General features: G+C 54.4%; 3 protein-coding genes across 4 annotated transcripts in view; 1 reads left to right on the top strand and 2 right to left on the bottom strand.

The window, feature by feature from the left end:
- Window positions 1-5,664: 5,664 nt before the first annotated feature.
- On the bottom strand, window positions 5,665-16,212 carry mkrn2os (uncharacterized LOC100125093). The gene is given in 4 exon segments (NM_001103004.1): window positions 5,665-6,213; window positions 8,726-8,888; window positions 9,580-9,629; window positions 15,802-16,212. Coding segments are annotated over 4 exon segments (627 nt in total). The 5' UTR covers window positions 16,008-16,212; the 3' UTR covers window positions 5,665-6,005.
- Window positions 16,213-16,414: 202 nt separating this feature from the next.
- On the top strand, window positions 16,415-21,913 carry mkrn2 (makorin ring finger protein 2). The gene is given in 8 exon segments (NM_001005447.1): window positions 16,415-16,540; window positions 18,471-18,599; window positions 18,829-19,001; window positions 19,276-19,586; window positions 19,671-19,885; window positions 20,778-20,888; window positions 21,189-21,333; window positions 21,707-21,913. Coding segments are annotated over 8 exon segments (1,257 nt in total). The 5' UTR covers window positions 16,415-16,514; the 3' UTR covers window positions 21,854-21,913.
- Window positions 21,914-23,884: 1,971 nt separating this feature from the next.
- The window catches only part of raf1 (Raf-1 proto-oncogene, serine/threonine kinase), a 41,881-nt gene continuing 40,548 nt past the window's right edge, over window positions 23,885-25,217 (bottom strand). The window contains exon 18 of one of the 2 annotated variants that reach the window (XM_031900112.1): window positions 23,885-24,724. In XM_031900112.1, coding sequence (XP_031755972.1) covers window positions 24,584-24,724 — 141 coding nt within the window. In that variant the 3' untranslated portion in view covers window positions 23,885-24,583. 2 annotated transcript variants of the gene reach the window in all.

Below are 25,217 nucleotides of genomic sequence, written 5' to 3'. Positions count from 1 at the left end.
TGCTCCCCCCCATAGCATTATATATATATACCCACAGCGCCCCCTATCTGCCTTATACAGTATGTGCCTACAGCTGCCCTGCCTGCTCCCCCCATAGCATTATATATATACCCACAGCGCCCCCTATCTGCCTTATACAGTATGTGCCTACAGCTTGCCCTGCCTGCTCCCCCCCATAGCATTATATATATATATATATACCCACAGCGCCCCCTATCTGCCTTATACAGTATGTGCCTACAGCTGTCCTGCCTGCTCCCCCCATAGCATTATATATATACCCACAGCGCCCCCTATCCGCCTTATACAGTATGTGCCTACAGCTGCCCTGCCTGCTCCCCCCCATAGCATTATATATATATTTATATACCCACAGCGCCCCTATCTGCCTTATACAGTATGTGCCTACAGCTGCCCTGCCTGCTCCCCCCATAGCATTATATATATACCCACAGCGCCCCCTATCTGCCTTATACAGTATGTGCCTACAGCTGCCCTGCCTGCTCCCCCCCATAGCATTATATATATATATATATATACCCACAGCGCCCCCTATCTGCCTTATACAGTATGTGCCTACAGCTGCCCTGCCTGCTCCCCCCCATAGCATTATATATATATATATATACCCACAGCGCCCCCTATCTGCCTTATACAGTATGTGCCTACAGCTGCCCTGCCTGCTCCCCCCATAGCATTATATATATACCCACAGCGCCCCCTATCTGCCTTATACAGTATGTGCCTACAGCTGCCCTACCTGCTCCCCCCATAGCATTATATATATACCCACAGCGCCCCCTATCTGCCTTATACAGTATGTGCCTACAGCTGCCCTGCCTGCTCCCCCCCATAGCATTATATATATACCCACAGCGCCCCCTATCTGCCTTATACAGTATGTGCCTACAGCTGCCCTGCCTGCTCCCCCCATAGCATTATATATATATATATACCCACAGCGCCCCCTATCCGCCTTATACAGTATGTGCCTACAGCTGCCCTGCCTGCTCCCCCCATAGCATTATATATATATATACCCACAGCGCCCCCTATCCGCCTTATACAGTATGTGCCTACAGCTGCCCTGCCTGCTCCCCCCATAGCATTATATATATTATATATACCCACAGCGCCCCCTATCTGCCTTATACAGTATGTGCCTACAGCTGCCCTGCCTGCTCCCCCCATAGCATTATATATATATATACCCACAGCGCCCCCTATCTGTCTTATACAGTATGTGCCTACAGCTGCCCTGCCTGCTCCCCCCCATAGCATTATATATATATATACCCACAGCGCCCCCTATCCGCCTTATACAGTATGTGCCTACAGCTGCCCTGCCTGCTCCCCCCATAGCATTATATATATATATATACCCACAGCGCCCCCTATCTGCCTTATACAGTATGTGCCTACAGCTGCCCTGCCTGCTCCCCCCCATAGCATTATATATATATATACCCACAGCGCCCCCTATCTGCCTTATACAGTATGTGCCTACAGCTGCCCTGCCTGCTCCCCCCATAGCATTATATATATACCCACAGCGCCCCCTATCTGCCTTATACAGTATGTGCCTACAGCTGCCCTGCCTGCTCCCCCCATAGCATTATATATATATATATACCCACAGCGCCCCTATCCGCCTTATACAGTATGTGCCTACAGCTGCCCTGCCTGCTCCCCCCATAGCATTATATATATATATATACCCACAGCGCCCCCTATCCGCCTTATACAGTATGTGCCTACAGCTGCCCTGCCTGCTCCCCCCATAGCATTATATATATATATACCCACAGCACCCCCTATCTGCCTTATACAGTATGTGCCTACAGCTGCCCTGCCTGCTCCCCCCCATAGCATTATATATATATATATACCCACAGCGCCCCCCTATCCGCCTTATACAGTATGTGCCTACAGCTGCCCTGCCTGCTCCCCCCATAGCATTATATATATATATACCCACAGCGCCCCCTATCCGCCTTATACAGTATGTGCCTACAGCTGCCCTGCCTGCTCCCCCCCATAGCATTATATATATATATATACCCACAGCGCCCCCTATCCGCCTTATACAGTATGTGCCTACAGCTGCCCTGCCTGCTCCCCCCATAGCATTATATATATATATACCCACAGCACCCCCTATCTGCCTTATACAGTATGTGCCTACAGCTGCCCTGCCTGCTCCCCCCCATAGCATTATATATATATATACCCACAGCGCCCCCTATCTGTCTTATACAGTATGTGCCTACAGCTGCCCTGCCTGCTCCCCCCCATAGCATTATATATATATATACCCACAGCGCCCCCTATCTGTCTTATACAGTATGTGCCTACAGCTGCCCTGCCTGCTCCCCCCCATAGCATTTATATATATACCCACAGCGCCCCCTATCTGTCTTATACAGTATGTGCCTACAGCTGCCCTGCCTGCTCCCCCCATAGCATTATATATATATATACCCACAGCGCCCCCTATCTGTCTTATATAGTATGTGCCTACAGCTGCCCTGCCTGCTCCCCCCCATAGCATTATATATATACCCACCAGCGCCCCCCTATCTGTCTTATATAGTATGTGCCTACAGCTGCCCTGCCTGCTCCCCCCCATAGCATTATATATATATATATATATATATATATATATATCCACAGCGCCCCCATCTGCCTTATACAGTATGTGCCTACAGCTGCCCTGCCTGCTCCCCCCATAGCATTATATATATACCCACAGCGCCCCCTATCTGCCTTATACAGTAGTGCCTACAGCTGCCCTACCTGCTCCCCCCATAGCATTATATATATATATACATACCCACAGCGCCCCCTATCCGTCTTATACAGTATGTGCCTACAGCTGCCCTGCCTGCCTCCCCCCCATAGCATTATATATATACCCACAGCGCCCCCTATCTGCCTTATACAGTATGTGCCTACAGCTGCCCTGCCTGCTCCCCCCCATAGCATTATATATATATATATATACCCACAGCGCGCCCCTATCTGCCTTATACAGTATGTGCCTACAGCTGCCCTGCCTGCTCCCCCCCATAGCATTATATATATATATATATATACCCACAGCGCCCCCTATCTGCCTTATACAGTATGTGCCTACAGCTGCCCTGCCTGCTCCCCCCATAGCATTATATATATACCCACAGCGCCCCCTATCTGCCTTATACAGTATGTGCCTACAGCTGCCCTACCTGCTCCCCCCATAGCATTATATATATATATATACCCACAGCGCCCCCTATCTGCCTTATACAGTATGTGCCTACAGCTGCCCTGCCTGCTCCCCCCCATAGCATTATATATATACCCACAGCGCCCCCTATCTGCCTTATACAGTATGTGCCTACAGCTGCCCTGCCTGCTCCCCCCCATAGCATTATATATATATACCCACAGCGCCCCCTATCCGCCTTATACAGTATGTGCCTACAGCTGGCCCTGCCTGCTCCCCCATAGCATTATATATATATATACCCACAGCGCCCCCTATCCGCCTTATACAGTATGTGCCTACAGCTGCCCTGCTGCTCCCCCCATAGCATTATATATATATATACCCACAGCACCCCCTATCTGCCTTATACAGTATGTGCCTACAGCTGCCCTGCCTGCTCCCCCCCATAGCATTATATATATATATATACCCACAGCGCCCCCTATCTGTCTTATACAGTATGTGCCTACAGCTGCCCTGCCTGCTCCCCCCCATAGCATTATATATATATATACCCACAGCGCCCCCTATCTGTCTTATACAGTATGTGCCTACAGCTGCCCTGCCTGCTCCCCCCCATAGCATTATATATATACCCACAGCGCCCCCTATCTGTCTTATACAGTATGTGCCTACAGCTGCCCTGCCTGCTCCCCCCCATAGCATTATATATATATATATATACCCACAGCGCCCCCTATCTGTCTTATATAGTAATGTGCCTACAGCTGCCCTGCCTGCTCCCCCCATAGCATTATATATATACCCACAGCGCCCCCTATCTGTCTTATATAGTATGTGCCTACAGCTGCCCTGCCTGCTCCCCCCATAGCATTATATATATATATATATCCACAGCGCCCCCTATCTGCCTTATACAGTATGTGCCTACAGCTGCCCTGCCTGCTCCCCCCATAGCATTATATATATACCCACAGCGCCCCCTATCTGCCTTATACAGTATGTGCCTACAGCTGCCCTGCCTGCTCCCCCCATAGCATTATATATATATATATATCCACAGCGCCCCCTATCTGCCTTATACAGTATGTGCCTACAGCTGCCCTGCCTGCTCCCCCCATAGCATTATATATATACCCACAGCGCCCCCTATCTGCCTTATACAGTATGTGCCTACAGCTGCCCTACCTGCTCCCCCCATAGCATTATATATATATATACATACCCACAGCGCCCCCTATCCGTCTTATACAGTATGTGCCTACAGCTGCCCTGCCTGCTCCCCCCATAGCATTATATATATATATATACCCACAGCGCCCCCTATCTGTCTTATATAGTATGTGCCTACAGCTGCCCTGCCTGCTCCCCCCATAGCATATTATATATATATATACCCACAGCGCCCCCTATCTGTCTTATACAGTATGTGCCTACAGCTGCCCTGCCTGCTCCCCCCCATAGCATTATATATATATATTACCCACAGCGCCCCCTATCTGTCTTATACAGTATGTGCCTACAGCTGCCCTGCCTGCTCCCCCCCATAGCATTATATATATACCCACAGCGCCCCCTATTCTGCCTTATACAGTATGTGCCTACAGCTGTCCTGCCTGCTCCCTTCCCCATAGCATTATATATATATATATACCCACAGCGCCCCCTATCTGTCTTATACAGTATGTGCCTACAGCTGCCCTGCCTGCTCCCCCCCATAGCATTATATATATACCCACAGCGCCCCCTATCTGCCTTATACCAGTATGTGCCTACAGCTGTCCTGCCTGCTCCCTCCCCATAGCATATTATAATATATATACCCACAGCGCCCCCTATCTGCCTTATACAGTATGTGCTACAGCTGCCCTGCCTGCTCCCCCGCCTGCTCCCCCCATAGCATTATATATATACCCACAGCGCCCCCTATCTGCCTTATACAGTATGTGCCTACAGCTGCCCTGCCTGCTCCCCCCCCATAGCATTATATATATATATATATATACCCACAGCGCCCCCTATCTGCCTTATTACAGTATGTGCCTACAAGCTGCCCTGCCTGCTCCCCCCATAGCATTATATATATACCCACAGCGCCCCCTATCTGTCTTATACAGTATGTGCCTACAGCTGCCCTGCCTGCTCCCCCCCATAGCATTATATATATTATATATATACCCACAAGCGCCCCCTATCTGCCTTATACAGTATGTGCCTACAGCTGCCCTGCCTGCTCCCCCCATAGCATTATATATATACCCACAGCGCCCCCTATCTGTCTTATACAGTATGTGCCTACAGCTGCCCTGCCTGCTCCCCCCCATACCATAGGCACCACCCCCGCTGATGGTGATCGGCACCACCCCCGCTGATAGTTACTCTGCTTTGAGGTACATTGATACACTATAAATATCCTGTGACTGGTGCGCAATGGGCAATGGATGAATGAGTGACAAGTTTTAAAATCACTTTATTTTAGGGGCACAATAAATATAATGATGGGGTCACATGATCACGATTACAGGGACAGAAGTGGGGCTCATTCTCCTATGAACACTGATCTGGACAAATTAACTGTGCAAATGGTTCCTATTCCGGGCGAGGGGGCAAATATCCTCCCTGCTTGGGGCATCTGCGGATTGGCTGCATGCAGTCTCATGTACCCTGTTAGGGAGACGCCTATGAGATGATGATCCCCAGACTCCGCCCTTTGGTCCCCAGACTCCGCCCTGTGGTTCCCTCGCAGAGAGACAGAGGCTGATTCCAGGCAGAATTGCCCCAGTGCCACCCCGGCCTATGGGCAGTGAGTGGGCAGGATGCAGAAGCCGGTGAGGGAGATCTGGCGCCAGATGGACAGGTACTTGGAGAGGCGGCGGGTCCGGGGCAGAACGTACCTGGCAGTAAACTCCTCCTTGCTGAACGGTTCCTTCTCCTGCACCAGCAGAACCCGGTTGATGAAGGTCAGGGCGAAGGTGTAACAGTTCTGATCCGCTTCCTGGTACCTGTAACAGAAATTCCATCATTGGGCCCTGATTCTCTCCCATTCGGGGGAGTGCGGGGTTAAATGGGAACATTCAGTTAATCTGCATAATGGTACAGAAAGGGTTAAACCCATAATCACTGTCATCCTCTCCCAGCCAGAGTCTCCTAGCAACTAAGGCCTTGCCAGGCAGCAGCGCTGTAAACTACACAGTAACAGACTGGGTTCTGACATATTGGGCTTGTCTCAAGAATGAATGAGTACCAGGAAATACACTCCCCCATGCAAAGGAAGCAGAGACAGTCACATGGGTACCGGGAAATACACTCCCCCGTGCAAAGGAAGCAGAGACAGTCACATGGGTACCAGGAAATACACTCCCCCGTGCAAAGGAAGCAGAGACAGTCACATGGGTACCAGGAAATACACTCCCCCATGCAAAGGAAGCAGAGACAGTCACATAGGTACCGGGAAATACACTCCCCCGTGCAAAGGAAGCAGAGACAGTCACATGGGTACCAGGAAATACACTCCCCCGTGCAAAGGAAGCAGAGACAGTCACACGGGTACCGGGAAATACACTCCCCCGTGCAAAGGAAGCAGAGACAGTCACACGGGTACCGGGAAATACACTCCCCCGTGCAAAGGAAGCAGAGACAGTCACACGGGTACCGGGAAATACACTCCCCCGTGCAAAGGAAGCAGAGACAGTCACACGGGTACCGGGAAATACACTCCCCCGTGCAAAGGAAGCAGAGACAGTCACATGGGTACCAAGAAATACACTCCCCCGTGCAAAGGAAGCAGAGACAGTCACACGGGTACCAAGAAATACACTCCCCCGTGCAAAGGAAGCAGAGACAGTCACACGGGTACCGGGAAATACACTCCCCCGTGCAAAGGAAGCAGAGACAGTCACATGGGTACCAGGAAATACACTCCCCCGTGCAAAGGAAGCAGAGACAGTCACATGGGTACCAGGAAATACACTCCCCCGTGCAAAGAGGCAGAGACAGTCACATGGGTACCAGGAAATACACTCCCCCGTGCAAAGGAAACAGAGACAGTCACATGGGTACCAGGAAATACACTCCCCCGTGCAAAGGAAGCAGAGACAGTCACATGGGTACCAGGAAATACACTCCCCCGTGCAAAGGAAGCAGAGACAGTCACATGGGTACCAGGAAATACACTCCCCCGTGCAAAGGAAGCAGAGACAGTCACACGGGTACCGGGAAATACACTCCCCCGTGCAAAGGAAGCAGAGACAGTCACATGGGTACCAGGAAATAACACTCCCCCGTGCAAAGGAAGCAGAGACAGTCACACGGGTACCGGGAAATACACTCCCCCGTGCAAAGGAAGCAGAGACAGTCACACGGGTACCGGGAAATACACTCCCCCGTGCAAAGGAAGCAGAGACAGTCACACGGGTACCGGGAAATACACTCCCCCGTTGCAAAGGAAGCAGAGACAGTCACACGGGTACCGGGAAATACACTCCCCCGTGCAAAGGAAGCAGAGACAGTCACATGGGTACCAAGAAATACACTCCCCCGTGCAAAGGAAGCAGAGACAGTCACACGGGTACCAAGAAATACACTCCCCCGTGCAAAGGAAGCAGAGACAGTCACACGGGTACCGGGAAATACACTCCCCCGTGCAAAGGAAGCAGAGACAGTCACATGGGTACCAGGAAATACACTCCCCGTGCAAAGGAAGCAGAGACAGTCACATGGGTACCAGGAAATACACTCCCCCGTGCAAAGAGGCAGAGACAGTCACATGGGTACCAAGGAAATACACTCCCCCGTGCAAAGGAAGCAGAGACAGTCACATGGGTACCAGGAAATACACTCCCCCGTGCAAAAGGAAGCAGAGACAGTCACATGGGTACCAGGAAATACACTACCCGTGCAAAGGAAGCAGAGACAGTCACATGGGTACCGGGAAATACACTCCCCCGTGCAAAGGAAGCAGAGACAGTCACATGGGTACCGGGAAATACACTCCCCCGTGCAAAGAAGCAGAGACAGTCACATGGGTACCGGGAAATACACTCCCCCGTGCAAAGGAAGCAGAGACAGTCACATGGATACCAGGAAATACACTCCCCCGTGCAAAGGAAGCAGAGACAGTCACATGGGTACCAGGAAATACACTCCCCCGTGCAAAGGAAGCAGAGACAGTCACATGGGTACCAGGAAATACACTCCCCCGTGCAAAGGAAGCAGAGACAGTCACATGGGTACCGGGAAATACACTCCCCCGTGCAAAGGAAGCAGAGACAGTCACATGGGTACCGGGAAATACACTCCCCCGTGCAAAGGAAGCAGAGACAGTCACATGGGTACCAGGAAATACACTCCCCCGTGCAAAGGAAGCAGAGACAGTCACATGGGTACCGGGCAATAAACTCCCCTGTATTTCACTGTGCTGCACTTTACCTCTCCTGTTATTAATACATACACTAATGAATTATCTGGCCCAACTGGGCACTGACTGGCTGTGATTGGCTCATCCCCAGGGGGTACCTGTGTGGGCGCCAGTTATCTGCTGCCGAGAACTCTTCTAAATAAGAATCCCACTGGTGCAGGAGGGCATGTTGGTGCGCGGGTACAAGGGGGACGCTCACACTCTGCTCCCAGCCCACGGAATCCTTATGAACGCCGCTCTCATTGTAGTGATACACGGTGCCTGTAGGGGGGGACATGGGGCATTAGCCAGAGCCATAGGGAACCCCCCTGCCAGGTATAGGCGTGCCTACAAGCCAGGGTGCCCATGTGTGCTGTACCCCCTAATGAGTCACAGTAATGGCTGCCTCTGTGCCCTGTGACCCATGGCTTGTCTAGAATACAGTGGGGCACACTGCACCCCTACTGTAAATGATAAGGATATTAGCAGTCACTGAGGGGTTCTGTGCCCCCCATATAAAGGCACAAGGCTGCAGGCTGAGTTATACAGGGAACTCTGAGTATCACTCATGTATTATAAGGGATAATGTACCCCCTACTGTAAATGATAAGGATATTAGCAGTCACTGAGGGGTTCTGTGCCCATATAAAGGCACAAGGCTGCAGGCTGAGTTATACAGGGAACTCTGAGTATCACTCATGTATTATAAGGGATAATGTACCCCCTACTGTAAATGATAAGGATATTAGCAGTCACTGAGGGGTTCTGTGCCCCCCATATAAAGGCACAAGGCTGCAGGCTGAATGCTGTTATACAGGACATGGAAGGTGACTTCTAAACAGGGGGTACTTTATTTAATACAGTACGCAAGTTTCAGTGAGTCATGTGACATCATTAATCACTGATTATAAGTGATGACATCACAGAGCAGGGTATATAAGGTGCCAGTTACAGGACAAGGAAGTGGATGCACCTGTAGAGCTGGAGATTCCAACATGGAGGTCTGCGCTGCCATCGTACTCCCTAAAAGAAAAAAAGAGCAGTATTAATACTCCCCAGCATTAGTAACTACCCCGGGAATGAGGGGCAATGGCACTGGGTGGGGTCACCCATCACATGTTATGCCAGGCTCATTGTGATTGGCTGTGTATGTAAGTGCAAGGGGCATGTTGTTGCTATGGTGAGACTGATGCCAGGTAACCCCAGTCCCACTACAACCCCCACTGGGGTATATCCCTCCCCACACAGCACTCACCCCAGTCCCACTATAACCCCCCCCCCTGGGGTATATCCCTCCCCACACAGCACTCACCCCAGTCCCACTATAACCCCCCTGGGGGTATATCCCTCCCCACACAGCACTCACCCCAGTCCCACTATACCCCTCCCTGGGGTATATCCCTCCCCACACAGCACTCACCCCAGTCCCACTATAACCCTCCCTGGGGTATAATCCCTCCCCACACAGCACTCACCCCAGTCCCACTATAACCCCTCCCTGGGGTATATCCCTCCCCACACAGCACTCACCCCAGTCCCACTATAACCCCCCCCCTGGGGTATATCCCTCCCCACACAGCACTCACCCCAGTCCCACTATAACCCCCCTGGGGTATATCCCTCCCCACACAGCAACTCACCCCAGTCCCACTATAACCCCTCCCCTGGGGTAATATCCCTCCCCACACAGCACTCACCCCAGTCCCACTATAACCCCTCCCCTGGGTATATCCCTCCCCACACAGCACTCACCCCAGTCCCACTATAACCCCTCCCCTGGGGTATATCCCTCCCCACACAGCACTCACCCCAGTCCCACTATAACCCCCCCCCTGGGGTATATCCCTCCCCACACAGCACTCACCCCCAGTCCCACTATAACCCCCCCTGGGGTATATCCCTCCCCACACAGCACTCACCCCAGTCCCACTATAACCCCTCCCCTGGGGTATATCCCTCCCCACACAGCACTCACCCCAGTCCCACTATAACCCCTCCCCTGGGGTATATCCCTCCCCACACAGCACTCACCCCAGTCCCACTATAACCCCTCCCCTGGGGTATATCCCTCCCCACACCAGCACTCACCCCCAGTCCCACTATAACCCCCCCCTGGGGTATATCCCTCCCCACACAGCACTCACCCCATCCCACTATAACCCCTCCCCTGGGGTATATCCCTCCCCCACACAGCACTCACCCCAGTCCCCCTAATAACGCCCTCCCCTGGGGTATATCCCTCCCCACACAGCACTCACCCCAGTCCCACTATAACCCCCCCCCCTGGGGTATATCCCTCCCCACACAGCAACTCACCCCAGTCCCACTATAACCCCCTGGGGTATATCCCTCCCCACACAGCACTCACCCCAGTCCCACTATAACCCCCCCTGGGGTATATCCCTCCCCACACAGCACTCACCCCAGTCCCACTATAACCCCCCCTGGGGTATATCCCTCCCCACACAGCACTCACCCCAGTCCCACTATAACCCCCCTGGGGTATAAACCCTCCCCACACAGCACTCACCCCAGTCCCACTATAACCCCCCCCTGGGGTATATCCCTCCCCCACACAGCACTCACCCCAGTCCCACTATAACCCCCCCACTGGGGTATATCCCTCCCCACACAGCACTCACCCCAGTCCCACTATAACCCCCCTGGGGTATAACCCTCCCACACAGCCACTCACCCCAGTCCCACTATAACCCCCCTGGGGTAATATCCCTCCCCACACAGCACTCACCCCCAGTCCCACTATAACCCCCCCCCTGGGGTATTATCCCTCCCCACACAGCACTCACCCAGTCCCACTATAACCCCCCTGGGGTATATCCCTCCCCACACAGCACTCACCCCAGTCCACTATAACCCCCCCCACTGGGGTATATCCCTCCCCACACAGCACTCACCCCAGTCCCACTATAACCCCCCCCTGGGGTATAACCCTCCCCACACAGCACTCACCCCAGTCCCACTATAACCCCCCCTGGGGTATATCCCTCCCCACACAGCACTCACCCAGTCCCCACTATAACCCCCCCTGGGGTATATCCCTCCCCACACAGCACTCACCCCAGTCCCACTATAACCCCCCTGGGGTATATCCCTCCCCACACAGCACTCACCCCAGTCCCACTATAACCCCCCCCCCCCCTGGGGTATATCCCTCCCCACACAGCACTCACCCCAGTCCCACTATAACCCCTCCCCCTGGGGTATATCCCTCCCCACACAGCACTCACCCCAGTCCCACTATAACCCCCCCCTGGGGTATATCCCTCCCCACACAGCACTCACCCCAGTCCACTATAACCCCTCCCCCTGGGGTATATCCCTCCCCACACAGCACTCACCCCAGTCCCACTATAACCCCTCCCCCTGGGGTATATCCCTCCCCACACAGCACTCACCCCAGTCCCACTATAACCCCTCCCCCTGGGGTATATCCCTCCCCACACAGCACTCACCCCAGTCCCACTATAACCCCTCCCCCTGGGGTATATCCCTCCCCACACAGCACTCACCCCAGTCCCACTATAACCCCCCCTGGGGTATATCCCTCCCCACACAGCACTCACCCCAGTCCCACTATAACCCCCCCTGGGGTATATCCCTCCCCACACAGCACTCACCCCAGTCCCACTATAACCCCCCCTGGGGTATATCCCTCCCCACACAGCACTCACCCCAGTCCCACTATAACCCCCCTGGGGTATATCCCTCCCCACACAGCACTCACCCCAGTCCCACTATAACCCTCCCTGGGGTATATCCCTCCCCACACAGCACTCACCCCAGTCCCACTATAACCCCCCCTGGGGTATATCCCTCCCCACACAGCACTCACCCCAGTCCCACTATAACCCTCCCTGGGTATATCCCTCCCCACACAGCACTCACCCCAGTCCCACTATAATCCCCCCTGGGTATATCCCTCCCCACACAGCACTCACCCCAGTCCCACTATAACCCCCCCTGGGGTATATCCCTCCCCACACAGCACTCACCCCAGTCCCACTATAACCCCCCTGGGGTATATCCCTCCCCACACAGCACTCACCCCAGTCCCACTATAACCCCCCCTGGGGTATATCCTCCCCACACAGCACTCACCCCAGTCCCACTATAACCCCTCCCCTGGGGTATATCCCTCCCCACACAGCACTCACCCCAGTCCCACTATAACCCCCCCCCCCCCCCTGGGGTATATCCTCCCCACACAGCACTCACCCCAGTCCCACTATAACCCCCCCTGGGGTATATCCCTCCCCACACAGCACTCACCCCCAGTCCCACTATAACCCCCCCTGGGTATATCCCTCCCCACACAGCACTCACCCCAGTCCCACTATAACCCCCCCTGGGGTATATCCCTCCCCACACAGCACTCACCCCAGTCCCACTATAACCCCCCCTGGGGTATATCCCTCCCCACACAGCACTCACCCCAGTCCCACTATAACCCCCCCTGGGGTATATCCCTCCCCACACAGCACTCACCCCAGTCCCACTATAACCCCCCCTGGGGTATATCCCTCCCCACACAGCACTCACCCCAGTCCCACTATAACCCCTCCCCCTGGGGTATATCCCTCCCCACACAGCACTCACCCCAGTCCCACTATAACCCCCCCCCCCCCCCCCCTGGGGTATATCCCTCCCCACACAGCACTCACCCCAGTCCCACTATAACCCCCCCTGGGGTATATCCCTCCCCACACAGCACTCACCCCAGTCCCACTATAACCCCCCCTGGGGTATATCCCTCCCCACACAGCACTCACCCCAGTCCCACTATAACCCCCCCTGGGGTATATCCCTCCCCACACAGCACTCACCCCAGTCCCACTATAACCCCCCCTGGGGTATATCCCTCCCCACACAGCACTCACCCCAGTCCCACTATAACCCCTCCCCCTGGGGTATATCCCTCCCCACACAGCACTCACCCCAGTCCCACTATAACCCCCCCCCCTGGGGTATATCCCTCCCCACACAGCCACTCACCCCAGTCCCACTATAACCCCTCCTGGGGTATATCCCTCCCCACACAGCACTCACCCCAGTCCCACTATAACCCCCCCTGGGGTATATCCCTCCCCACACAGCACTCACCCCAGTCCCACTATAACCCCCCCCTGGGGTATATCCCTCCCCACACAGCACTCACCCCAGTCCCACTATAACCCTCCCTGGGTATATCCCTCCCCACACAGCACTCACCCCAGTCCCACTATAATCCCCCCTGGGGTATATCCCTCCCCACACAGCACTCACCCCAGTCCCACTATAACCCCCCCTGGGGTATATCCCTCCCCACACAGCACTCACCCCAGTCCCACTATAACCCCCCTGGGGTATATCCCTCCCCACACAGCACTCACCCCAGTCCCACTATAACCCCCCCTGGGGTATATCCCTCCCCACACAGCACTCACCCCAGTCCCACTATAACCCCCCCTGGGGTATATCCCTCCCCACACAGCACTCACCCCAGTCCCACTATAACCCCTCCCCCTGGGGTATATCCCTCCCCACACAGCACTCACCCCAGTCCCACTATAACCCCCCCCCCCCCCTGGGGTATATCCCTCCCCACACAGCACTCACCCCAGTCCCACTATAACCCCCCCTGGGGTATATCCCTCCCCACACAGCACTCACCCCAGTCCCACTATAACCCCCCTGGGTATATCCCTCCCCACACAGCACTCACCCCAGTCCCACTATAACCCCCCCTGGGGTATATCCCTCCCCACACAGCACTCACCCCAGTCCCACTATAACCCCCCCTGGGTATATCCCTCCCCACACAGCACTCACCCCAGTCCCACTATAACCCCCCCTGGGGTATATCCCTCCCCACACAGCACTCACCCCAGTCCCACTATAACCCCCCCTGGGGTATATCCCTCCCCACACAGCACTCACCCCAGTCCCACTATAACCCCCCCTGGGGTATATCCCTCCCCACACAGCACTCACCCCAGTCCCACTATAACCCCCCCTGGGGTATATCCCTCCCCACACAGCACTCACCCCAGTCCCACTATAACCCCTCCCCCTGGGGTATATCCCTCCCCACACAGCACTCACCCCAGTCCCACTATAACCCCCCCCCCCCCCCCTGGGGTATATCCCTCCCCACACAGCACTCACCCCAGTCCCACTATAACCCCCCCTGGGGTATATCCCTCCCCACACAGCACTCACCCCAGTCCCACTATAACCCCCCCTGGGTATATCCCTCCCCACACAGCACTCACCCCAGTCCCACTATAACCCCCCCTGGGGTATATCCCTCCCCACACAGCACTCACCCCAGTCCCACTATAACCCCCCCTGGGGTATATCCCTCCCCACACAGCACTCACCCCAGTCCCACTATAACCCCCCCTGGGGTATATCCCTCCCCACACAGCACTCACCCCAGTCCCACTATAACCCCCCTGGGGTATATCCCTCCCCACACAGCACTCACCCCAGTCCCACTATAACCCCTCCCCCTGGGGTATATCCCTCCCCACACAGCACTCACCCCAGTCCCACTATAACCCCCCCCCCTGGGGTATATCCCTCCCCACACAGCACTCACCCCAGTCCCACTATAACCCCTCCTGGGGTATATCCCTCCCCACACAGCACTCACCCCAGTCCCACTATAACCCCTCCCCTGGGGTATATCCCTCCCCACACAGCACTCACCCCAGTCCCACTATAACCCCTCCTGGGGTATATCCCTCCCCACACAGCACTCACCCCAGTCCCACTATAACCCCCCCTGGGTATATCCCTCCCCACACAGCACTCACCCCAGTCCCACTATAACCCCCCTGGGGTATATCCCTCCCCACACAGCACTCACCCCAGTCCCACTATAACCCCCCCTGGGGTATATCCCTCCCCACACAGCACTCACCCCAGTCCCACTATAACCCCTCCTGGGGTATATCCCTCCCCACACAGCACTCACCCCAGTCCCACTATAACCCCCCCTGGGGTATATCCCTCCCCACACAGCACTCACCCCAGTCCCACTATAACCCCCCCTGGGGTATAACCCTCCCCACACAGCACTCACCCCAGTCCCACTATAACCCCCCCTGGGGTATAACCCTCCCCACACAGCACTCACCCAGTCCCACTATAACCCCCCCCTGGGGTATATCCCTCCCCACACAGCACTCACCCCAGGAAGTTGCCCCATGTAGGCCTCAGTACAAAGGAGCAGGGCTGGCTGTGGCCACTCACTAGGGGGCTGGGGATACTGACAGGGGCCTCCTCCAGCCGCCAGGAGCTGACTGCCGCCTCCCCACACACAGGGCACTGCTGGGGCACACAGGGGCAGTAAATGTCCCACCCACAGTGGCTGAATTTCAGCAGCTCCCGGTGCATGTTCCCTGGGGCCGCTGCTGCCTGTAATTCTATCCAGTCGGTGCTGCTGTGGGAGGAGACACTGCAGCCAATGAGAAGCCCCTAGGTTTGTCACTAACTGCACAGAAGTATCTGAGGGCCGCTCCCCTGGCGGAGGGTTCCCCGGATCTGCCCCTTGCCCCCACACGGTCAGTCTGTAAGGGGCAATGCCAGGGCCCTGGGGGTATGAACCCCATTACTACACGGCCCGGGTAATACCGGCAGCCCATTGGCAGGGACGCGTCACATGACACTAAGCGCCATTCCTACCAACGCTACAATTACATCGCTCTCCCATTGGCCCGGAGGGAGCCGGAAATGACGAAAGGGAGGACTAAACTTTGCCCGAAATCCGGAACTGAAGCGCGAATCGATGTTTCCGGTTGTGTTGCTCAGGCAGCTGCACCGCGGGTGATACCAGAACCGGAGGAGACGTCGGTCAGAGGGACTCAGGGGCTTCCGAGCTAAAGGAGAAGCTAAAGCGCCGCCATGAACACCAAACATGTGACGTGCAGGTGGGCAGGGCTAGGCGCGGGGTCACGTGTGTTTGTTGTATTCCTTTAGTAATGGGCTAACACAGCTTATTGTGTGCCCAGAACATTCCCTCTCTGTATATTTGTATTTATACATATGGGTAGGGGGTGCCATAGTGTTTCCCTTAGACAGTACAGTATGGGGGTACAGCTTATTGTGTGCCCAGAACATTCCCTCTCTGTATATTTGTATTTATACATATGGGTAGGGGGTGCCATAGTGTTTCCCTTAGACAGTACAGTATGGGGGTACAGCTTATTGTGTGCCCAGAACATTCCCTCTCTGTATATTTGTATTTATACATATGGGTAGGGGGTGCCATAGTGTTTCCCTTAGACAGTACAGTATGGGGGTACAGCTTATTGTGTGCCCAGAACATTCCCTCTCTGTATATTTGTATTTATACATATGGGTAGGGGGTGCCATAGTGTTTCCCTTAGACAGTACAGTATGGGGGTACAGCTTATTGTGTGCCCAGAACATTCCCTCTCTGTATATTTGTATTTATACATATGGGTAGGGGGTGCCATAGTGTTTCCCTTAGACAGTACAGTATGGGGGTACAGCTTATTGTGTGCCCAGAACATTCCTTCTCTGTATATTTGTATTTATACATATGGGTAGGAGGTGCCATAGTGTTTCCCTTAGACAGTACAGTATGGGGGTACAGCTTATTGTGTGCCCAGAACATTCCTTCTCTGTATATTTGTATTTATACATATGGGTAGGGGGTGCCATAGTGTTTCCCTTAGACAGTACAGTATGGGGGTGGGGCTTATTGTGTGCCCAGAACATTCCTTCTCTGTATATTTGTATTTATACATATGGGTAGGGGGTGCCATAGTGTTTCCCTTAGACAGTACAGTATGGGGGTGGGGCTTATTGTGTGCCCAGAACATTCCTTCTCTGTATATTTGTATTTATACATATGGGTAGGGGGTGCCATAGTGTTTCCCTTAGACAGTACAGTATGGGGGTACAGCTTATTGTGTGCCCAGAACATTCCCTCTCTGTATATTTGTATTTATACATATGGGTAGGGGGTGCCATAGTGTTTCCCTTAGACAGTACAGTATGGGGGTACAGCTTATTGTGTGCCCAGAACATTCCTTCTCTGTATATTTGTATTTATACATATGGGTAGGGGGTGCCATAGTGTTTCCCTTAGACAGTACAGTATGGGGGTACAGCTTATTGTGTGCCCAGAACATTCCTTCTCTGTATATTTGTATTTATACATATGGGTAGGGAGGTGCCATAGTGTTTCCCTTAGACAGTACAGTATGGGGGTACAGCTTATTGTGTGCCCAGAACATTCCCTCTCTGTATATTTGTATTTATACATATGGGTAGGAGGTGCCATAGTGTTTCCCTTAGACAGTACAGTATGGGGGTACAGCTTATTGTGTGCCCAGAACATTCCTTCTCTGTATATTTGTATTTATACATATGGGTAGGGGGTGCCATAGTGTTTCCCTTAGACAGTACAGTATGGGGGTACAGCTTATTGTGTGCCCAGAACATTCCCTCTCTGTATATTTGTATTTATACATATGGGTAGGAGGTGCCATAGTGTTTCCCTTAGACAGTACAGTATGGGGGTACAGCTTATTGTGTGCCCAGAACATTCCTTCTCTGTATATTTGTATTTATACATATGGGTAGGGGGTGCCATAGTGTTTCCCTTAGACAGAGGAGGAGCCTCTATACCCATGTAAGGGCGCTGCTGTTCCTGGGAGGGGCTTCAGGCAATGGCAGAATGAATAGTTGCAGTACCGCCTCTTACCACTATCAACCTATGGGGCTGCAGTAGAACAGGTGAGGGGTATGTGGGGGTGCACATAAGGGCCCTGTACAGTGGGTGGATCTGTTGGCATCTCCATGGTTACGGGGTATCTTGTCTCCCTGCAGGTATTTCCTACATGGTGTGTGCAGGGAGGGGGGCCGCTGCCTCTTCTCTCATGACTTGGCCACAAGCAAACCCTCCACTGTCTGCCGCTTTTACCAGAGGGGCCAGTGTGCGTACGGAGCCCGCTGCAGGTAGGGAGTCTATAGTGGTGGCGGGTATCACTCAGCACTGGGTTATTGGGTTTATACTGTCTATTGGATCAGCAAATACCTGAACCCCCTTCTCTCACATTGCAATGGTCTCTCTTACTGATCCAATAGGCTCAGATTGCCAGGGGGCGGGGCTTTGTCACATAGTAACATTGCCCCGCCTCCATGTGTTTGTGTGTGTAAACTCTCACTGGTGCCGCCCCTTTTCCAGGTATGATCATGTCAAGCCGTGTAACGGATCCGTGTTTTACCCTCCCCAAGAGATGGCGCCGGCGCCGTTAGAGAGCACCCCTCCATTACTCCCCACACAGGAAGCTGCGGCGCCCGTCACAAAAAGTGCCCCCCAGAGGCGTGAGAAGAAATCCGTTGTACTTAGGGACCGTGGTGAGTTCTCTGCTGAGCTGGTACCTGTCTGTTCTGTGGGGAGAGGATGGGGCAAGCAATATGGCAGCCCCCGCCTGTACATCATGTGACCCCCCAGTTATTAGGGGCCCATGGAGTCCCAGGATCACAGAAGATGCTGGTTCTGTTTGGTGCTGGTTTTGCCAAGCGCAGGAGTGACCCATTGGGCTCACACTTATGACTAAGGGCCCCCATGGCAGGGATTATGGGAAGGGGGTGTTACGGCTGCGCGTCACTCTGACCTCTCCCCTCTTAGATCTGTGCGGCGCCTCCGTGGAAAAGGCTCATCCCGATCCTGCACTCCGGCCCGGCTGCGCCGCTGACCCCCCAGTCAGTGAGTTGGAGGCCAAACCCCATTCGTACCTGGAAGCCATCTGCACCGGACTGGATGAGACCCCAATCCCCAGCGCCTATCCTGATGCCCCCCAGCAGTTGTGCCCTTTTGCCCAGGCCGGTGGCTGTCACTATGGCGAGAGCTGCCCCTATATCCATGGCAACGTGTGCGAGATCTGCGGCCTCCAGGTCCTGCATCCGTACGACCAGGAGCAGAGGGGGCACCACGAGAAGGTGAGTGGCGGTTTGTTGTGGGGCACGGGGGGGGGGGGGGGGTTGGGGTTGGCACGGGTGCCTCATCTGCCTCTCTCCCGCCAGCTGTGCATGGCCAACTTCGAGCGGGACATGGAGAGAGCGTTTGCCTTCCAGGCCAGTGAGGGCAAGGTGTGCAGCATCTGCATGGAGCGCGTCTACGACAAACAGTCGCCCTCCGAGCGGCGCTTCGGCATCCTCTCCAACTGCCACCACACCTACTGCCTGGCATGTATCCGCCAGTGGAGATGTGCCCGCCAGTTCGAGAATCCTGTCATCAAGTGAGTGCTGCCCTCACAGGTAGGTAGGTAGGTGTGGCCACGGCTGGGGGGCTGGTGCTCCACTGGCACCCAGTGAGGGCAGGGGTCAGTTAGAGAGGCTCCTCAGAATCCTGGGAATGAAAGGGTACACAAAGGGTTAAATGTGATTTCTCTCTCACAGTGACAGTTCCCCTTTAAATCAACAGCAGGAGAGCTGGCACTGTGTGGGGCACGGGGCTAATTCTGACCCGGGGGGGGGGGGGGGGGCTGGTGCTCCACTGGCACCCAGTGAGGGCACAGCTTCGTTAGAGAAGCTTCTCAGAATCCTGGAAATGAGGGGTACACAAAGGGTTAAATGTGATTTCTCTCTCACAGTGACAGTTCCCCTTTAAATCAGCAGGAGGAGAGCTGGCACTGTGTGGGGCACGGGGCAAATTCTGACCGGGGGGGGCTGGTGCTCCACTGGCACCCAGTGAGGGCACAGCTCCGTTAGAGAAGCTTCTCAGAATCCTGGGAATGAGGGGTACACAAAGGGTTAAATGTGATTTCTCTCTCACAGTGACAGTTCCCCTTTAAATCAGCAGGAGGAGAGCTGGCACTGTGTGGGGCACGGGGCTAATTCTGACCCGGGGGGGGGGGGGCTGGTGCTCCACTGGCACCCAGTGAGGGCACAGCTCCGTTAGAGAAGCTTCTCAGAATCCTGGGAATGAGGGGTACACAAAGGGTTAAATGTGATTTCTCTCTCACAGTGACAGTTCCCCTTTAAATCAGCAGGAGGAGAGCTGGCACTGTGTGGGGCACAGGGGCAAATCCTGACCCGGAGAAGGGGGTGGAGCCTGTGGGCCCTCAGGTTGGGGGGGTAGGAGGGGTGTGCCCCCCCCCCGTGCCCGGCTCACTGACTCCTGTATTGCAGGTCGTGCCCAGAGTGCCGCGTCATCTCCGAGTTCGTCATCCCCAGCGCCTATTGGGTCGAAGACCAAAGCAAGAAGTTTGAGCTGATTGAGGCCTTTAAGCAGGGAATGGGGTGAGTGGCCCCCCCACAAACACACATTGTGCCCACTCTGCCCCTCTGTGGTATTTAGGGCCTTCCTGTGTCTCTGGGGGCTGATGCCCCCCCAGCTGTGCCAGGCTGACCCCCAGTATTCAGCCCACCCTATCGCCACACTGACTTGGCACACATTCCCCCCGCCCCTCCCCTCCTGCAGCAGTGTCTTGGTGCTGCCATAGTGCTGGGGGGTCATTGAATGAGGCTCAGGTCCCAGAGAACCCCCCCCCTCACATTGTATAGGAATAACCGGAGGACCCCCCATCCCTTCTGTTCCAGGAAAAAAGCCTGTAAATACTTTGATCAGGGGCGGGGAACGTGCCCATTTGGGGGCAAATGCCTTTACTTACACGCCTACCCTGATGGGACGAGGGCAGAACCTGAGAAACCACGGAAGCAGCTTGGGTCCGAAGGCACCGTGAGGGTAAGAGGCGCTGTGTGGGGGTACCGAACCTTCCTGTGGGGGGTATAGCATTGGCTGCCTGGGGAGGGGGTGGGGTTACCCTGTGTATAGCATTGGCTGCCTGGGGAGGGGGTGGGGTTACCCTGTGTATAGCATTGGCTGCCTGGGGAGGGGGTGGGGTTACCCTGTGTATAGCATTGGCTGGGGGGTGGGGTTACCCTGTATATAGCATTGGTTGGGGGGTGGGGTTACCCTGTATATAGCATTGGCTGGGGGGTGGGGTTACCCTGTGTATAGCATTGGCTGCCTGGGGAGGGGGTGGGGTTACCCTGTGTATAGCATTAGCTGCCTGGGGGAGGAGCCATCCATAAGACATCCTGTTGCCTCCTTGCAGTTTCTCAATTCGGTGCGGCTGTGGGACTTCATTGAGGAGCGGGAGCAGCGGAACCTCCCTGATGCAGAGGATGAGGTGGCGGAACTGGGGGAGCTCTTTATGCACCTGTCCGGAGTCGGTGAGGAACCCCCCGCAGCCTCTAACTGAGCCCCCCCGGCCGGAATCATTAGTGACCCGTTTGCACAACAATAAACCTGATGTCTGGGACTGTCTCTTGTTCTGTCTGTCTGTACAGAGGGGCCCCATGAGGTGGGGGGGGGTCCCTCACCCTCTGTCCTACTGCAAATACATTGGTTCTCCCCCCCCCCACATTCAGTCTCAGCTGCAACCGTATGGGCCAACACTGGTACCCACCCTTCTGCCTTACCCTTGCCTTCATGTCAGCTCTGGGGCCCACTGCCTCATGGGAAGTGTCATGTGATCTGCATTGGATCTTAATGTTACTGCCCTGGGGTGGGGGCTATTATACTCAAACACTAGATTGAGGATCCCCATTTCTCTTTATAAAGATCCCCTTTCCTCCCCACCCCCAATGTATCACTCATTCCCCCTCTCTGGGTAGGGAACCCCATAACCTGACTGCCCTTACAGTAAGGAACCCCTTCCTATGCTGATGGTGAGATCTCCTTTCCTCCCCACCCCCAATGTATCACTCATTCCCCCTCTCTGGGTAGGGAACCCCATAACCTGACTGCCCTTACAGTAAGGAACCCCTTCCTATGCTGATGGTGAGATCCCCTTTCCTCCCCACCCCCAATGTATCACTCATTCCCCCTCTCTTGGTAAGGAATCCCATAACCTGACTGCCCTTACAGTAAGGAACCCCTTCCTATGCTGATGGTGAGATCCCCTTTCCTCCCCACCCCCAATGTATCACTCATTCCCCCTCTCTTGGTAGGGAATCCCATAACCTGACTGCCCTTACAGTAAGGAGCCCCTTCCTATGCTGATGGTGAGATCCCCTTTCCTCCCCACCCCCAATGTATCACTCATTCCCCCTCTCTTGGTAAGGAATCCCATAACCTGACTGCCCTTACAGTAAGGAACCCCTTCCTATGCTGATGGTGAGATCCCCTTTCCTCCCCACCCCCAATGTATCACTCATTCCCCCTCTCTTGGTAGGGAATCCCATAACCTGACTGCCCTTACAGTAAGGAACCCCTTCCTATGCTGATGGTGAGATCCCCTTTCCTCCCCACCCCCAATGTATCACTCATTCCCCCTCTCTTGGTAAGGAATCCCATAACCTGACTGCCCTTACAGTAAGGAACCCCTTCCTATGCTGATGGTGAGATCCCCTTTCCTCCCCACCCCCAATGTATCACTCATTCCCCCTCTCTGGGTAGGGAACCCCATAACCTGACTGCCCTTACAGTAAGGAGCCCCTTCCTATGCTGATGGTGAGATCCCCTTTCCTCCCCACCCCCAATGTATCACTCATTCCCCCTCTCTTGGTAAGGAATCCCATAACCTGACTGCCCTTACAGTAAGGAACCCCTTCCTATGCTGATGGTGAGATCCCCTTTCCTCCCCACCCCCAATGTATCACTTATTCCCCCTCTCTTGGTAGGGAATCCCATAACCTGACTGCCCTTACAGTAAGGAGCCCCTTCCTATGCTGATGGTGAGATCCCCTTTCCTCCCCACCCCCAATGTATCACTCATTCCCCCTCTCTTGGTAGGGAACCCCATAACCTGACTGCCCTTAGAACAGCGGTTCTCAACCTGGGGGTCGGGACTCCTTTGGGGGTAGAATGACCCTTTCACAGGGGTCGCCTAAGACCATCAGAAAACACATTTCCAATGGTCTTAGAAACCGAGACACCGCTCCTCTATGGTTGGGGGGGGGGAGGGAGGGGGTGGTACATTATCCCTTATAATACATGAGTGATACTCAGAGTTCCCTGTATAACTCAGCCTGCAGCCTTGTGCCTTTATATGGGGGGCACAGAACCCCTCAGTGACTGCTAATATCCTTATCATTTACAGTAGGGGGTACATTATCCACTTTATATTTTCTCCTGTAACCAGACTCTCTGCCCGTGCTTACTTGGCTAATGTTCTGCACAGGTATGTTGGCACCTCCCAGCCCGGCACTACTGGGGTACCCCACTATAGCCAAACCCCTCTCACAGCCTGCCCTGTGCCCCCCCCAGCTGGATGACGGGAAACAGAATGTAAATAAAATGTAAGACGCATTTAATTTATAACAAAAAGGCAAATCAGCCAATAGAGGCAGCTGCTGAGAAGCAGTAAAAGAACCAATTAAAACCCAAATCATATAATAACAAACGGTATCACTCCGATTCCCCTTATAGTGCGCATCTGGGATCTCAGTCGGACCTTGTATGTACATTGGTGTATTGGGCCCCCCGCCGGGTTCTGCACCAACGTCCCCACTGGGCACAGAGACCTCCAGGGCTTTCCTGCGATAGACGGAACCAAACCCAATTCCCATTGTGCCGCTGCTGTATAGGAACACAGGGACCCCCCCGCCCGTACATGAACTGATGTGCAAATCAAGTCTATTAAGGACCCCCCAGGCCATTCCACACCCACCCCCAGCGCTGCTTCTGCCACAGAGAAAATTCCCCCCCCCCCGAGTTCATCTGGGATTTCAGAAATGAAGAAAATTCCAGGTCTGGAAGCTCCGGGGGCCGAGATTATTGCGCAGTGACTATAGGAGCTGGGAGGCCAACCCACAGGGGGGCAGCAGTTTATGATGGGGTGTCACACAGTGAGACTGGAAGCACAGTGGCGATATCCTGGGGCTCAGGGGCCCCTGCCTGACACACTGGACAATCTCCCCTTTGGGATAAAGCACTTGGCGTGGGGGGAGAATTTGGTGATGGTGCCACAGTCACAGCAACTGTCCCCTCAGAAAACTGCCAGCCGGGTGGAAGTCAGTGTGCAGGAATTGATGTCCTCTGTGTGTGCGGCGCGGTGTAACGACGGCTCCGAAGCGCTGCGATTGATTTTGGGTAACGAGTGTTGTAACAGCTCAATAGATGAGAGGATCTGGCACAGAAAATAAATATATTGCCATGTTATACTGTGTGGCACTGCCACCTATAGCCTGGCACATCATATGAACATAGCTAGCCTTCTGGCAGTGAACATTGGGGTAACGGTCACCCCGCTATAGTTCCAGGGGTACCCAGGGCACAAATAAGCACTCACCCCAAATCCCCCCCTAACTGGCCTTCAGGCTGGGCCCCCTTAGCCCATAACAAGGTTACAGATATATAGAAACATTGGGGTAACAGTCACCCCGCTATAGTTCCAGGGGTACCCAGGGCACAAATAAGCACTCACCCCAAATCCCCCCCTAACTGGCCTTCAGGCTGGGCCCCCTTAGCCCATAACAAGGTTACAGATATATAGAAACATTGGGGTAACAGTCACCCCGCTATAGTTCCAGGGGTACCCAGGGCACAGCACTCACCCCAAATCCCCCCCTAACTGGCCTTCAGGCTGGGCCCCCTTAGCCCATAACAAGGTTACAGATATA

This window comes from Xenopus tropicalis, chromosome 4 (assembly GCF_000004195.4).
Source record: "Xenopus tropicalis strain Nigerian chromosome 4, UCB_Xtro_10.0, whole genome shotgun sequence".
NCBI lineage: Eukaryota > Metazoa > Chordata > Amphibia > Anura > Pipidae > Xenopus > Xenopus tropicalis.
The sequence above is the reverse complement of the archived record's forward strand: the minus strand, read 5'-3'. Positions and strand labels throughout refer to the sequence as shown.